The sequence below is a fragment of the Jaculus jaculus genome, chromosome 9 (assembly GCF_020740685.1).
Source record: "Jaculus jaculus isolate mJacJac1 chromosome 9, mJacJac1.mat.Y.cur, whole genome shotgun sequence".
Classification (NCBI taxonomy): domain Eukaryota; kingdom Metazoa; phylum Chordata; class Mammalia; order Rodentia; family Dipodidae; genus Jaculus; species Jaculus jaculus.
In genome coordinates this window covers 113,035,297-113,051,674 of record NC_059110.1, presented here as the reverse complement: position 1 = coordinate 113,051,674, position 16,378 = coordinate 113,035,297, and the positions used below count along the sequence as shown (strand labels likewise).

The following is a 16,378-nucleotide window of genomic DNA, read 5'->3' as shown; positions in this document are numbered from 1 at the left end:
AAGCCTCTAATAAACCATGTTAATACATACACTCCACTCTACCTGTTGCTCCAAGAAGAGCTTATAAGAAAATGGGCAAATTCTCATGTCTACCCTCTGGTTTTCCTTTGAGTGGCTTACATGAGAACAGAGGGAACTGACAACTGATGTTAACTGTTGAGCCTGGAGTCAGATGACTGAGGCTCAGATTGCAGATTCTCCAGTCGGTGTGATCTTGGGTAAGTTATCTAAACTGGTTTGTGTCACAGTTTGTTCACCTGTATTGTAAGAGTAGCAATGGTACCCACCCCATAGGATTGCTACAAAAAACAAAAAAGGAAAGAATTGACATGTGTGATGTATTTGGAGTTGTTCAGGTGCACAATAAATGATCCAAAATGTTATTTGGAACAATCTATCCACATTTTTTTCAGATGCAAAGAAAGTATCCCCTTCCCTAACCATCCAAATCCAGCCTCGTTTCACAGCCAAAGTGAAAATGCAAAAACTGAGAGGAAGCAACTGGCAGTATTGGAGCCATGATGTTGGGCGTCAGCGTTGAGTAATATTGGCACTCCTTAAATGGGAGCATCCTGAGCGAATTATTCTTTGTGCTATGAGATCATAACAAATACAGAAGATCCAGGATCATGTTTTCGATAATTGCTAATAACTACTTCACTATAATTAAGAGCCCTAATTGAACACCAAATAAAATAAACTTTGAAAGCCTTTTCCAGAAGGTTGAACAAATAACTCAAGAACTGACCAATTATTATTCAGAGGCAAATTATATAAACACAAGCAAGGAAGAGACTTTGAAAATTAGGAAGGTGGTAGCCAGCTAAGGATTATAAAAGGCTCAAGGGGGTGGTCACAGCCAAAACCCACAACACAACACTTCTCCAAGCAAACCAGCCTCGAAACCCGCTCCTGTCACCATGGCCTGCTGCGCTACCAGCTTCTGTGGGTTCCCCAGCTGCTCCACCAGCGGGAACTGCGGCCTTAATTGCTGCCAGCCAAGCTGCTCCCAGTCTAGCTGCTGCCAGCCAACCTGTGGCCAGACCAGCTGCTGCCAGCCAACCTGTGGCCAGACCAGCTGCTGCCAGCCAACCTGTGGCCAGACCAGCTGCTGCCAGTCAATCTGTGGCCAGACCAGCTGCTGCCAGTCCAGCTGCTGTAGGACTGGTTGTGGCCAGGAGGGAGGCAGTGGAGCCGTGAGCTGCCGCACCAGATGGAGCCGCCCAGACTGCCGCGTCGAGGGCACCTGCCTGCCCCCCTGCTGCGTGGCGAGCAGCACACCCCCAACCTGCTGCCAGCTGCACCATGCCCAGGCCTCCTGCTGCCGCCCGTCCTACTGTGGGCAGTCCTGCTGCCGCCCAGCCTGCTGCTGCCAGCCCACCTGCTGCCAGCCCACCTGCTCAGAACCCACCTGCTGCCAGCCCACCTGCTCTGAGCCCACTTGCTGCCAGCCTACCTGCTCTGAGCCTACCTGCTAAGAGAGAACTTACTGATTCCTAAACAGTTAACTTTCATCTTGGTCCCCAAACTAATTACCTCTTCAGTTGCTAAACCTCTCCTCTCCTACTCCATTATCCTGCAACTTGCACTCCTTATGAAAGAAGAAGAGTATGTCAAGGTCTAATAAATTATATATATTGGTACATCAAAAGTCTCTTCTTTTTTAATTCAATGTGCAATAATAGATATTTCTTAGAAACCACGTGGAACATTCTAAACTGTTTTTTGTTAATCTCTATTGCTCTCTTCACACCTTGTTAGGAAATGTGATGAGTTCAGTGGAGGTTGAGCCCATAAAAAGATACAGTAAATGGGCCAGAGAGATTGCTGCTTAATGGTTATAGTGTTTGCCTGCAAAGCCTTGGGACTCAGGTTTAATTCCCCATTACCCACGTAAGCCAGATGAACAAGGTGGCACATGCACCTGGAATTCATTTGCAGTGGCTAGAGGCCCTGGTATGCCCATTTGCTCTCTCTAACTGCTTCTCTCTCTCTCTCTCTCTCTCTTAAATAAATAAACAAAATATTTTGTAAAATATACAGTAAAGTCAATTTCCAAGGGTCTCAGAAATGGTGCAGAGTCTATTGCCATCTCTTGTGCCCACAGTGCTTTTATAAGCAAGCAAGCGTAGATGCCAAGATTTCTGAATCAAAAACCTAAATGTGACTCGCTTCGTCAGCTACAGGGATGCTATTTCAGACACTCTTTAAACAGTGGCAACACCTGCTAGTGATTCATACTCTTCCTTTTCCAGGGAGTCGGACAGCAGAGAACAGGAGAAGCATGAGGAATACAAACTTCTCACAAAAGAAAATGGGCTATAGTGGGAAGAAGGGTTAAGGGTGAGTAGTGTGGGGTGCATATGATCAAAACGCCATATATGGGTATGAAAATAAGTGACAAGAATTAAATAAATATTTTTGAAAAATTATGTATTCTCAATCAGAAGTTTTGTACTTCAATTTTTTTCCTAGGAAGTGAGAATAATAAAAGTTTTGCTCAATATTTATGTTTTTGGTTCAAAATGGTCACAAGAAAAATACAAATATTTATCATACATGAATATGTTTGTATGTAATGGCCATATCCAATAAATTTATTTATAAATATATTTAAATATAAATAGCAATTTCAAAATTCTATTTTTTTAAGATTTTATTTTTATTTGTTCATTTGAGACAGAAGGGGAGAGAGAGAAAGAATGGGCACACCAGGTCCTCCAGCCACTGCAAACGAACTCCAAATGCATATGCCACCATGTGCAACTGGCTTACATGGGCCCTGGAGAATTTAACCTAGGTCCTTAGGCTTCACAGGCATGTGCCTTAACCACTAAGCAATCTCTCCAGCCCAAGCATTCCATTTTTTTTTTTAATTTATTTATTGGAGAGCGACAGAGACAGAGAGAAAGACAGATAGAGGGAGAGAGAGAGAATGGGCGCGCCAGGGCTTCCAGCCTCTGCAAACGAACTCCAGACACGTGCGCCCCCTTGTGCATCTGGCTAACGTGGGACCTGGGGAACCGAGCCTCGAACCGGGGTCCTTAGGCTTCACAGGCAAGTGCTTAACCGCTAAGCCATCTCTCCAGCCCTCCTTTTTTTTTTTTTTTTTTTTAAGGACAAGGATGGCTTAGATGAGCTGGAAGGTATTGATGCTATTTTTATATAAAGAGCATTAGTTTGGCTAGAATTATAATGTTTAATGCATTCAAAGGCTAATGAAAATTAGAAGACATGAACATAGGGTAACTTGTAAGCGTCAGTCAATTTCTCTGACAGACCTGACACCTCAGGAAACACCTTCGAATGACGGGACAGAAACACAGCCACGTTCCATCCCCTTCCCTCCTTGCGTCTAACCACTGGCTGCTCCAGGCATCATCTGAACAGCTTGGTGCTTCTGCAAAAATGAATAAATAAAACTACAAGTGACCCGAGTATAGTGCAAAGTCACCTTTTCCTCATCACCGTGCACTGGGGATCCTTCCCCCACTCTTCTATTCCACAGCACTGACTGAGGGCCTATGTGCCACATGGCTCTGAGGCACTATGTAGACTACCCAGGTGAATCTGACATGGACTGACCACAGCCTTACGGAGTGGCTGATCTGGTACAGCCATCATAAAAGGCAAGTCCTTGATGGTGCCTGAGAGATCATCTCATTTTACAGATGAGCTAGTCAAGGTTCAAAGGGATCAAGTGACTTTTATGAGGTCACAGTCTCTTAGTCATGGAACCCATTTTAAAAGTTTCTTCTGTTTAATATTTCTCAGTGAAGATTTCAGTCCCCAATATCATGTGACCATCCTAATCCCCTAAAGATGAGCCCATGTAGAGTTCCTTTCAGCTTAAAAGTCTATGATCATTTTCCAATTCAAAATTACTAAAACTGGAGCCAGGGACTTGGTTCAGTGGTTAAGAACACTTGCGTGCAAAATCTGCTGGACTGGAGTTCAATTCCCCAGAGCCCACATAAAGCCCGTGGCACAAAGGGGCTCGTGTGTCTGGAGTTCATCTGCAGGGGCAAGAGCCCTGGTGAGCCTGTTCTCTAGCTCTAGCTCTCTCGTAATCCTCTCTCCCTCTCTCTCTCTCTCTCTCTCTCTCTCTCTCTCTCTCTCTCTTTCTCCCTCTTTCTCTGCTTGTGAATAGATAAATTAAAATGTTTTGAAAAATTACTAAAAATGATTAAAAAACTTCCACTATATCAGACTATTATACTATATAGCTCTTAGCTATAACTATGATATACCACAGAGTTGGATAACAAAGATATTTCTTCTTTCTAAGTAACATGTCTGTTTCCTATGAACTCACAACCTACCAAAACTTGGCCATGAAACAGTAGAAAATCCGAATAGACCTATAATTAAAAACAAGATGGAATCAGTAGTCAAAACCTTTCCAACAAAGAAAATCCATGAATTAGAAAGATCCATTAGCAGAATTAACAGCAAGCCTCAAACTCTTCCAAAATGAATTTGAAGAGAAGAAAGCACTTCCAAACTCATCTGATGAAGCCAGCATCACTCTGACAGCAAAGTCAGAGAAAGGCCCTCTCAGAAAACTACAGAAAAGCCTCCCTGATGAAGATTCATATAACAATCATCTATTAACAAACAGAATTCAATAGTACATAAAAAAGGTTTAATAAAATATCATCAAGTGAAATTGATCCTAGAATGCAAGGACTGCCTAGCATCCCAAAAAAAAAAAAAAAATAGCTGTCAATGCAATACTCTACATGAACAGAATTGATAAGGAAAAAAAATTGCCATCTCAATTACTACAGAAAAAGCATTTAACAAAATTCAAGACCTCTTCATCATTAAGAGAAAAAAAAGGGGGGGGGGCTGGAGAGATGGCTCAGTGGTTAAGCACTTGCCTGTGATGCCTAAGGACCCCAGTTCAAGACTCGATTTCCCAGGACCCATGCTAGCCAGATGCACAAGGGGACTCACATGCCTGGAGTTCGTTTGCAGTGACTGGAGGCCCTGTTGGTCCCTTTCTCTCCCTACTTCTCTGTGTGTTGCTCTTAAATTAAAAAAAAAAAAAAAACATAATAAACTAGGAAAGAAAGAAATTACCTTACTATTAAAAACTGTATATTAAAAGAATACAACAAACCTCATTCAAGAGTGCATATGTTGACTTTGGCCCATTATAAAAGCAGTACCTAGAGAAATTAGGCAAATAAAAGAAGTAAAGGTCAAACTACAAACAAAAACATAGGTTACCTCTGTTCAAAGACAACATGATCAAATATAAAGACCCCCCTGAAGACTTTATACACACACACACACACACACACACACACACACACACACAACTGTTAAAACGAAACTGAACTTAGCATAGTTACAAATACAAACCAACATGCCAAAACCTCATGAATTTCTGTAACTAACACTGAACAATATAAAGGGGGAATTAACACAACAGTCACATTTTTTAAAAGTCTCAAAAAGAATAACATATTAAGGGATAAATTCAACTGAGGAGAAAGACTTCTACATTGCAAATAACAAAATACCACTGAAGCAAATTAAAATAAGTGAAAAGACAGCCCATGTTCATCGATTGGAAGATCAATATTATTAAGACAAAAAATACTACCCACATACCCGATTTATTGCAACCTATATGCAAATCTCAATAGTACTTTTGCAGAAATTTAAAAATCCATTCAAAAATTCATATGAAATCCTAAGCTTTCCCAAATAACAAACCCAACTGTTAAGAATAACAGTGATTAAGACATATGCCTAGAAGTGCTACAGCTGGATCATATGGTGAATCTACTTTTAGCTGTCTCAAGAATCTCCATACTGATTTCCACAATGGTTGTACCAGACTACATTCCCACCAACAGTGTAGAAGGGTTCCCCTTTTTCCACATCCTCACAAACATTTATTGTCATTTGTTTTCTTTTATTTATTTATTTATTTATTTGAGAGCGACAGACACAGAGAGAAAGACAGATAGAGGGAGAGAGAGAGAATGGGCGCGCCAGGGCTTCCAGCCTCTGCAAACGAACTCCAGACGCGTGCGCCCCCTTGTGCATCTGGCTAACGTGGGACCTGGGGAACCGAGCCTCGAACTGGGGTCCTTAGGCTTCACAGGCAAGCGCTTAACCACTAAGCCATCTCTCCAGCCCGTCATTTGTTTTCTTGATGGTAGCCGTTCTGACGGTAGTGAAATGGAATCTCAAAGTAGTTTTAATTTGCATTTCCCTGATGGCTAAGGATATAGAACACTTTTTGAGATGATTATATGCCATATGTATTTCTTCCTTTGAGAACTCTCTATTTAGTTCATATATCCTAATGACTCTTTTCACTAACTTAGAGATACTTGCACAACCATGTTTATTGCTGCTCTGTTCACAATAGCTAGGAAATGGAACCAGCATATATGTCCCTCAATAGATGAATGGATAATAAAGATGCCATACATTTACACAATGGGGTTGTATTCAGCAGTAAATAAAACTGAAACTATGAAATTTGCAGGGAAATGGATGGATATGGAAAGGATTATACTAAGTGAGTAAACCCAGGCACAGAAAGCCAAACATCATATGTTCTCATATGTGGATCCTAGCTACAAATGTTTAGACTTGTGTGTGAGCTAGAATCAAAAATCAGTAGCAGAGGCCACTAAGCTATAAAAAGGCTATAAGGGAGGGTGAAAGGGAAGGACTTAAGGGGATGGATTGTATATAAGTAAGTAGAAGAACAAATTACAAATTACAGGGAGGGGAATGGCCTAAGTGAGGCCAGGGGAAGAGATGGGTGGGGGGAGGGTCAACCAAAATTCAAGATATTCTGAATAAGACATATGAATGCCTACTGTTTTGGATAATGGCACATCCAGAAGCCATAGATCAATACTAAAAAATTTTCAGTGCCAGGGATGGGATACCTTCCAATGAGTTGTTAGCCAGAGAGGTGCCTGTTGCCTCCAAACCACCACAGGCTATTGCCAAGGCCCACAAGTAACAGATGGTAAGACCCTATTGCTGAAGACTTCACATGCCCGGACAACAAGGCAACAAGGTCACTAAGAAATCAAGCTGGTGCTCGGGCTGGAGAGATGGCTTAGCGGTTAAGCGCTTGCCTGTGAAGCCTAAGGACCCCGGTTCAAGGCTCAGTTCCCCAGGTCCCACGTTAGCCAGATGCACAAGGGGGCGCACACATCTGGAGTTCGTTTGCAGAGGCTGGAAGCCCTGGCGCGCCCATTCTCTCTCTCTCCCTCTATCTGTCTTTCTCTCTGTGTCTGTCACTCTCAAATAAATAAATAAATAATTTTAAAAAAAAAGAAATCAAGCTGGTGCTGAGCTGAACATCTTCTCCCTATAGCCAAGCCAACTGAAATCTGGAAAAAGCTGTACTGCATGCAGCCCTATGGGAGACAGAAGTCATCAGTGGTGAAAACAGTGGACAGTGGAAGCCTCAAGTTCAGCCACACAGGCCAAACGACAGGTGCGATAGTGGCATGTCTGCTCTGGGGGAAAACAACTGCTCTCTAATTGGAGTGGAGGCCCACTCTATGGGAGGGAATACATACGTGCTACTGAAAACCTAATCAAAAGCCTATGGCAGGGGAGGTCATGAGCCCTAGGGATATAATGCCTGCTCTTATCTGGGTAATGCATATATTATTCTCAACAAACTGCCCTGAAAGCACTACATTTAATGTTCATATTCATATATTAATGCTACTCTCACTTTTGGTTAGAGAAGCTTCCCTTTTCAGATGGTGGTGACAACTGGGATGACCCAAAAGACTACATAGTGCTGAGAAGAAGTGACAGAGGAGTACTCAGCACTGGAACATCTCTACCACACCCTCCAAGGCTCAGGGCCCAATGCGGAAGAGGTGGTGGAAAGAATGTAAGACCCAAAGGAAGGGCACTACTCCTTACAATGCAACTGCCCAGACAGAAGTTGACCTCGATATCCATGACCTCGCAGTGCCTAGCAATACCTTCACAAGACCCTCATAATAGGAGAAGAAGATGATGACATCAAAATAAAAGAAAGACTAATGGAGAGAGGGAGAGAGGGGATATGATGGAGAGTGGAGTTGTGAAGGACAAAGTGGGGGGGGGGGAATATTATCATGGTTTATTATCTGTGAGTATAGAAGTTGTCAATGAAAAAATTGATAAAAGGAATAAGAACAAAGCCTCATATACTTCCTGATTTCAAATTTATTACAGAGCCATAGTGTGGTACTGACACAAAGATGTATGGAATAGAATGCCCAGAGATAAACTCTTATATATGATCAAAAGACTTTCAAACAGGCTGGAGAGATGGCGTAGCAGTTAAGCGCTTGCCTGTGAAGCCTAAGAACCCCGGTTTGAGGCTCGATTCCCCAGGACCCACGTTAGCAAGATGCACAAGGGGGCGTACGCGTCTGGAGTTCATTTGCAGTGGCTGGAGGCACTGGCACGTCCATTCTCTCTCTCTCTGTATCTTCCTCTTTCTCTCTCTGTCTGTCACTCTCAAATAAATAAATACATAAATAAATAAATGAACAAAGAAAAAAAATTTAAAAAGACTTTCAAACAAGAGTAATAAGAAACAATGGTTCAGATGATTAACAGAAATGTTACTATTACCAACATAAATTTTATAGTATGGGTATTTTGCCACAATTAATTTTTCATTTAAGTATATATGGAATACAAGCTTAAAGCTGAATACATATATCTTATGTGTGTGTGTGTATATATATGTGTGTGTGTGTTTATATTTGCCGAAGCAGCAATAAAGGTATCTTAGAACATGCACAAAACTGATGACGTTATCTCTGGGACACTATTTTGGGGAAAGATGTGTGTGTGTGTGCACTAAGGAGGGGAGAATATTGTTGTCTCTCTTATTTGACTTATTGCAATGTGTACCCATTACAACATGCCGCTTTAATTTAACAAAGCAGAAAACCATTTCCAGTACAAGTCATGGGAGGCCTTGGTTGGTAATACCTCCATTGGTGATTGAAAGCAAGACACTTAGAGCTTTCAGGATCCTGTACTTGCACAAAGCTGATCACAGAAAGGCAGACTTTGTTTGGATGCCGATGAATCAAATGATACCTCATGATTGGATGACTCCGCATTCGTCTTCCAAGCCTGAACAAACTGTTCATGAACTCATGTCCATGACTGTGTGAAGACCGAGGAAGAAAACGCTGTTTAGGTAAACTGTGCCTACAGGTTATCAAAGGTCAGGTGTGACAGTGAACCAGGGCAGTAGATGGCCCAACTCCAGTGTGCCATGTGACCTTTCTAAAGAGTGGTGCTGTGATTGGTTTCTATGATGACCCTCCCTTAGCGCAGAGGGAAACGAACAAACACAATGACACGTAATTGAACAGGAACAGGAACAGGCAATTGAAATGCTGCTTATCATTTTCTCAATTGCACAGGTGTTGACCAATCAAAGACTGACTTTGTGACTAGCATCAAGGAAAGATGCTAAATGTTAGGTAAACATGCGACTCTGGGGGACACATATAAAAGGGCAGGTGTAGAAGGTCCAGACAAAACTCAGAGAAACTTCTCTTTACAGCACAACTTGAACCAGACTCCAGACACCATGGCCTGCTGCGCTACCAGCTTCTGTGGGTTCCCCACCTGCTCCACGGGTGGCACTTGTGGCTCCAGCTGCTGCCAGCCAAGTTGCTGCCAGTCCAGCTGCTGCCAACCAAGCTGCTCCCAGTCCAGCTGCTGCCAGCCAAGCTGCTGCCAGTCCAGCTGCTGCCAGCCAAGCTGCTCCCAGTCCAGCTGCTGCCAGCCAAGCTGCTGCCAGTCCAGCTGCTGCCAGCCAAGCTGCTCCCAGTCCAGCTGCTGCCAGCCAAGCTGCTGCCAGTCCAGCTGCTGCCAGCCAAGCTGCTGCCAGCCAAGCTGCTGCCAGTCCAGCTGCTGCCAGCCAAGCTGCTGCCAGCCAAGCTGCTGCCAGTCCAGCTGTGGAACTGGCTGTGGCATTGGTGGTGGCATCGGCTACAGCCAGGATGGTGGCAGCGGAGCCGTGAGCTGCCGCATCAGATGGAGCCGCCCAGACTGCCGCGTCGAGGGCACCTGCCTGCCCCCCTGCTGCGTGGCGAGCAGCACACCCCCAACCTGCTGCCAGCTGCACCATGCCCAGGCCTCCTGCTGCCGCCCGTCCTACTGTGGGCAGTCCTGCTGCCGCCCAGCCTGCTGCTGCCAGCCCACCTGCTGCCAGCCCACCTGCTGTGAGCCCACCTGCTGCCAGCCCACCTGTTCAGAACCCACCTGCTGTGAGCCCACCTGTTAAAAACTAGGTTGCTGGTTAGTTTAGGATGAAAGGACGACAGAAAGCCATGCGGATCTCTAAAGAAACGTTCCCTAGATGTATCTTCAGAAATAGTGACACTCTTGGTCAGGACCTCTTTGGTGAGCTGGGTTAGCTGGCTGAAAACGTCTCAATCGCCGCGCTCTGGACATACTCTTCGCTTGGCCAGTGTACGGGGATGGGCGGTTCTTCATTCTGCCGACACGTTCATTTCTTCCCTGCCTCTCGACCCCTGCGTATCTGCGGACCTGCGTTCTACTTAACTCCCCCTCCCACACCCGTTACTTTCAAATAAAGCATTTTAATGTACAACGCCAACAGAGTTATGTCCTTTTTCCACTTCCAGCTGTCTACCTGTAGCTGGTAATAGTCTTTAGACATCAACATATATGCGCAAGCAGAGAAGTTATGTATAAATTAACTTTCCTTGGGTCTCTCCTCTAATAAAATGTTTCATGCCTTGGATAATCTCCCTGCTTCCTGAAACACACGCATGCTTTATCATGATTGTGTCAAGACCTATTTGGCTCCCTGGATATGTCTCGCTTCTGAAAAGTCTCCCCACTGACTATGTTAGGGCTTTTTTCTTCATTCATTGCCAATATAAACAAACCAAATCAATTACTAAATAGATTTCAAAATTATCTCTCCATACTATTCCAGGGGAGTTTAAGCTTCATTTCTGTGATTTAGCCTGGCTCTTCATCATGGATGCCCAAAGCGCTCAAGTTCACCTGCATTTACTGAGTGCACTGGACATTCGCCTCTGCTCTAAATGAGAGCACAGCAGATAGCTGTGGCGTGTAGCTGGCGGATCCTGCTGTCAGCTCAGACAGATGTATGAGCATCGCAAGCCACATCATCATATTTCATAACTCACAACTCCATTGAAGACTGTCTCTGCTAAGAAGTTAACACAAACCTAGAACAAAAGGAAAGAGCTTTCACCGTTTCAGGTTTAATTCTTCTTTAAGCACGTGACTGCAATATACAAAGTATTAGGCACAAATACAGATAAACCCAACTAAGCGTATTTCCCTAGTTATGACAAGTTCCCAGCACTCACCTCTCATTCCATTGGCAATGATAGTGGATCAAACTCCAGATGATGCATTCCAGAGAGGATCAAAACAGCTGGCTGTGCAGTTTTCTACAGATGATGATGCCTCGATGTTTCTCCTTGGGCCTCTGTTCAACTATGGAGTTCAGATTTAAAAAAAAAAAAAAAAAAGGCCAGCATTCCCTAGTCACTTTTTTACAGCAAATGTGGGAGGTGCTACAACTTGAAAGCACGATTTACTCATGCTTCAGTGGCTCGGGCCTGGTGAGTCATGCTTTTCCTCCACCTTCTCGATGCAAACCCACTGAATCAGATTCAATAAATGTTTATGAAGGGTTCTACACAAGCAACATGTGGTGTGGGAAACTTTCCAATATACGAAGTCATTTAGTTCATCAGAAAAGCTTTCTAGCCTGGAACACAAAAGAAATGTACGTATTTCAAATGGGTTGGACTCAAAGGAACTAAAGTGACCATTTGATAGGATGCTGGCGTAAATGAGGCAGAAGCTTTAATTACATGTGACCAAAGGTTTGCCTTTAGTTTGGTCTATCCATGGTGTTCTAAGTTTAATGGAATCTAGTCTAACCAGGAGAGAAAAATAATGCTAAAACTAAAATATTGCCCTTGCTTCTAGAGGTAAAGAGATTGTCAAGTGGAATGACAACAATTCAAAATGGGGTGTTGACAGACCTACAATGGAAGGACTCTTTGAAGATGGGAAACCACAGCTATGTTCTAAGGAGTGTAGGGCTGATACAGACAAGTCACGCTGTCCTTATAAAACAAAGTAATTTCCAAACTGCTGCCCATAATGTGCCTTAAGTATTTCAATGTAAACCAATCAGAGGACCACTGAGTGCCAAATTTGAACAAAAAACAAGAAAAATATGTTAAGAATTTTTATAAGCAGCTGCCCGCTCGGATATATAAAAGGCCCCGAGTGGAGGTCACCTCCATCACTCAGAAGAAACTCTTCCAAGCACCTCACCCTCAGCTCCGCTCAGACGCCATGGCCTGCTGCGCTACCAGCTTCTGTGGGTTCCCCAGCTGCTCCACCGGCGGGAGTTTTGGCTCCAGCTGCTGCCAGCCCAGCTGTTGTGAGACCAGCTGCTTCCAGCCACGCTGCTGCCAGCCTGGCTGGGGCATTGGGGGTGGCTTCGGCTGTGGCCAGGAGTGTGGCAGTGGAGCCGTGAGCTGCCGCGTCAGATGGTGCCGCCCAGACTGCCGCGTCGAGGGCACCTGCCTGCCCCCCTGCTGCGTGGCGAGCAGCACACCCCCAACCTGCTGCCAGCTGCACCATGCCCAGGCCTCCTGCTGCCGCCCGTCCTACTGTGGGCAGTCCTGCTGCCGCCCAGCCTGCTGCTGCTACTGCTGTGAGCCTCGCTGCTGAGAGCCAGGTTGCTGATCTCCACTTGCCCATATCTCTGGAGTTGCTCATCTCAACCATTCCGGGACCACCTGCAAGCTCTTGAAACTTTATCTCATTCTCTTATTATGGGGGATGCTAATCCATGAGCACGACAGCTCTTAGTTCATTCCGTCATGAATACCTTAACCCTCTCCTGTGGATCCAGAAATGCTGTGAACCCACTTTCTGAACCTCAAATTCTTGTGGATATACTACCTCTGATACTCTTGCAAGATTGAAAATGCTAAAACCTTGTGGAAAGTTTTCAGAAGAACCATCCACAACTCTACCCCCTGCCTTGTGACCTATTTTCAATCCTCTGGTTACCTAAAACTTCTCCAGCAGCAAAGGCACCAGAGAATACCTGAGAGACATTCCTTGGATGCCGTTAAAGGAAGCTATTGATCCAACTTCCAGCCTGTAAGGAGCAAGCTGGACCTTTCTACATTTGAACATCGCTTTGGATCCATCCCTTGTTTCTTGGAATATAATCATCTTGCTTGTTGATTATTTCAATTCTATCTATGGCATTATGTCTTCTTATATTTCTTAATAAAGTTTTTATCCTGGGCAAAAAAAATATAGTTTGTATTTCTGCTGTGTCTCGAATAGTTTATCTGCCTATAATTTGAGAAATGCTACTTAAAGGGATTCCTTTATTTCTCTTTAGGGATTGAAGTAATTTATGCATCATTCATTCATTACATTAAAATGTATTGGTTACCTCTTGTAAAGCAGGAAATGAGAAGGGTTGAGAGAGATCGAATAGGGAATGGTATTTCTTATCCCTGTGGCCCTTACTATCCAGAAAGAAAAGAAACTATGTAAAAGTACCTATATAAAATGTAATGAGATAAATAGCCTTCTCAGAACAGTTCATTTATGTCCTCTTATGAAGGTAGATGTATGTGCGGCCAGTATGTCTCGATAGGGCAAGTTGCAACAGGGTATATCCCTATGGGATACACAGCACCAAAACTCTGCAAGGATGTGAAATGCACATGGGATCAAGAGGAGTGTTTGTAATCTAGAAATGGAGCTGAGAGGGTTGACGCAGTTGGGAGGTCAGGACTTTTGCTCTATGATCTCTTCCTTTCAAGTTAGCACATACACATGACTCTTAAAATGGGTCAATATCTCCCTGAAAAGCTGGATTTTATGTCTGGGTTAAGTCAGGAGAAGACAAAAGATAGCCTGGTTGTGAAGAGAGCAAAAAAGACCACACAAAGCGACACTGAGCACGCATGCAGAAATGGTCAAGAGGCTTTGGATTGCCATTTTGGTGCCGGAAGTCAAGTCTTGGGGTTGCTGACTGCTAAATCAGTGAGCCAGAAATAGGTAGTAAAGAAGGAAGAGATGCTGCACTGGGGGAGCAGCAGGGGTTACCTGCATCAAGAAAGCGCCACAGGGAACAGAGCTTCAGACAGACTTTGAAGGCCACTCCAGGTGGAAAGAAAAGGATGAGCAAGAAGAGTCCAACCTCTGCACTTTCTAGAAGGGCTGGGTACAAAGCAACAGCAACAGCCGGTGCTGGTGAGGATGCAGCCTCTCACCCACTGCTGATGGGCACACAAGATGGTACCATCACTTGGAAACGGCTTGATACTTTACTACAAAACTGAACATTCTCTTACCATGCAATTGAGCCATTGTGCTCCTGTGTATTTACCTAAATGATCTGAAAATGTACAGCTACATAAAGGCCCTATGCATTATTATTTCTTTGAAGCAATCAAAATATTAACTTTAATAGGTGAATGGATAAACAGACAATGGGACATGGATTTAGTAAAATCAGTTATAATGCATATTGCTAACTGAAGAAAACTAGTGTGAAGCGGATACCTATTCTGTGAATCAACCACATGACATTCTGTGATGACAATAAAAAGTTAAGCAAAATGCCATGCCTACTGCCCTGTAGGTATCCATGGTCCAACATGAGAATATGAGCTTGTGAGTTTTTTAATAAAAAAATAAGTTATAGAAGTAGAGAAGCTTAGGACTGTCCAGTAGCACCTAACACACACACACACACACACACACACAATAGGTTAGGTTTCTGAGAAAGCCTTCCTCTTTAGATTAAATGAATATGCACCAGTGGTTCTCCCTCTTCTGCTTCACCCCACTTCTTCTTGCCTGAAACATGCATGGGGTTAGAACTACAGAATCCATGAATGAAGGAGGCATTGATCCTCATATAGACAGATCTGTATCAGGGCATGCCCGCAGCCAGCCTACCATTTAAAAAAAAAAAAAAAAAAAAAAAAAAAAAAAAAAAAAACAAAAAAACCACAAGCTCTATTTGATCAAGCCAATAGTGGTTGTGATCTCCAAACCTGGCTGCCTAGAGCATCCCTAACTGTTATCTGATATAATCGACTGCAGTAAGCTCTCAAAAAAATCACAACTTCTGAAAAATAATAGCTGAGAAGATTTTCAGTGTATAAATAATCAAATAAAGGTAAAAGGACCTAAATTTCAAATTCCACAGCAAAGAAGGAAGCATTTCTTTCTTTGTTCTATTATTTGTGTGGGGGTTTTGGGGCGTATATATGCATATGTTATACATGGCCCTGAGCATGAAAGGAGGTCCAAGGACAATCTAGAGGTGGAAGTCCTCTCCTTCCACTTTGAGGCCAGATCTCTCTGGTTTTTGTTGTTGTTGCTGTTATTGCTGATGATGTTTTTGCTGCTGCTGTTGTTTTGTTTTGCTTTTTCCCCTCCACTGGGAAGGTCAAACTAGCTGACCCCAGAGCTTGGGAGTTCTCCCAACCTGACCTAGGTTGTCCTAGGGGCATTAGGATTAAAGATGCTCTTCCAGCTTTATGTGGATGCTGGAAATCCAAACTCTGGTTGGCAGGCTTGTCCCTAACCACTGAACAAACCTGCCAGACCCCAGAGCATTTCTTTAATGGAAAATTATTGGTCATGGGAAGGCCAGTGGGGAAAAAAAAAAGTTATGGGGAACGTAAAAAAGTATCACAGGATGTGAGGAAGAATGTAAAGGTAGAGAAAAGAACAAACCATGAGAATACACAGTGAAAAAGTCTAGAAGACAAAAGGCAACAAAGAGAAGGGATAATGAGAAAGACATGCAGGAAGGTGTGACCTGGGAATCAATCGGCCTGGCCTTGTTCACTCCGCATCCTGTGCCATAGGTAGTGCTTAGCATCAGTACTTCATGCCAACGTCATTTCATGTGACACATCAATCTTGTGAACCAGATACAATTATCCTGGTCTGCAAATGGGGAAACTAAATCTGAAAAAGAGGTTTTGGTTGGTTTTTTTTTGTTTGTTTGTTTGTTTTAAAGAGGTCAAATGTCTTGCTTTTATCCCATAGCTCATGGGGGGAAAAAAATGTGAGTCCAACATTGACCCCAAAATTCATGAAGAGGGAATTAGAGAGCTAGAGGGAAAGCATGTCAAAGGTTCCAAGATTTGAAAATGGCTACTCTGGGCGTTATGGGCTTCAGAGTCACTGACTGGCTGCTGCTAGCTGTTAGGCTGTAGTCTCATGACTCTACATCCCCCCTTCTACACTCAGCTTTGTGAGGCCCGGGATGGCACACTGCAAA

General features: G+C 43.6%; 3 protein-coding genes across 3 annotated transcripts; all 3 read left to right on the top strand.

Annotated features, from left to right (window-relative positions):
• The first annotated feature begins 920 nt into the window (after positions 1–920).
• On the top strand, positions 921–1,478 carry LOC105943828 (keratin, high-sulfur matrix protein, B2A-like). Its single transcript, XM_045159552.1, has one exon. The coding sequence runs from the start codon at positions 921–923 to the stop codon at positions 1,476–1,478; it is 558 nt and encodes a 185-aa protein (XP_045015487.1).
• Positions 1,479–9,607: 8,129 nt separating this feature from the next.
• LOC123463549 (keratin-associated protein 1-3-like) lies at positions 9,608–10,306 on the top strand. The gene is made up of 2 exons (XM_045159551.1): positions 9,608–9,924; positions 9,976–10,306. Exons 1-2 carry the CDS (start codon positions 9,608–9,610, stop codon positions 10,304–10,306), a joined length of 648 nt encoding a protein of 215 aa, XP_045015486.1.
• A 2,090-nt stretch (positions 10,307–12,396) lies between these two features.
• On the top strand, positions 12,397–12,777 carry LOC101606852 (keratin-associated protein 9-3). The gene has a single exon (XM_012948114.1). The coding sequence runs from the start codon at positions 12,397–12,399 to the stop codon at positions 12,775–12,777; it is 381 nt and encodes a 126-aa protein (XP_012803568.1).
• The last annotated feature ends 3,601 nt before the right edge of the window (positions 12,778–16,378 follow it).

Excerpts from the sequence above, each read along its gene's own strand:
- LOC123463549 (XM_045159551.1), top strand. The coding sequence starts at position 9,608 with ATGGCCTGCTGCGCTACCAGCTTCTGTGGGTTCCCCACCTGCTCCACG. Across the intron at positions 9,925-9,975 it reads TGCCAGCCAAGCTGCTGCCA|CTGTGGAACTGGCTGTGGCA; the intron begins GTCCAGCTGCTG and ends CTGCCAGTCCAG.
- LOC101606852 (XM_012948114.1), top strand. The coding sequence starts at position 12,397 with ATGGCCTGCTGCGCTACCAGCTTCTGTGGGTTCCCCAGCTGCTCCACC.
- LOC105943828 (XM_045159552.1), top strand. The coding sequence starts at position 921 with ATGGCCTGCTGCGCTACCAGCTTCTGTGGGTTCCCCAGCTGCTCCACC.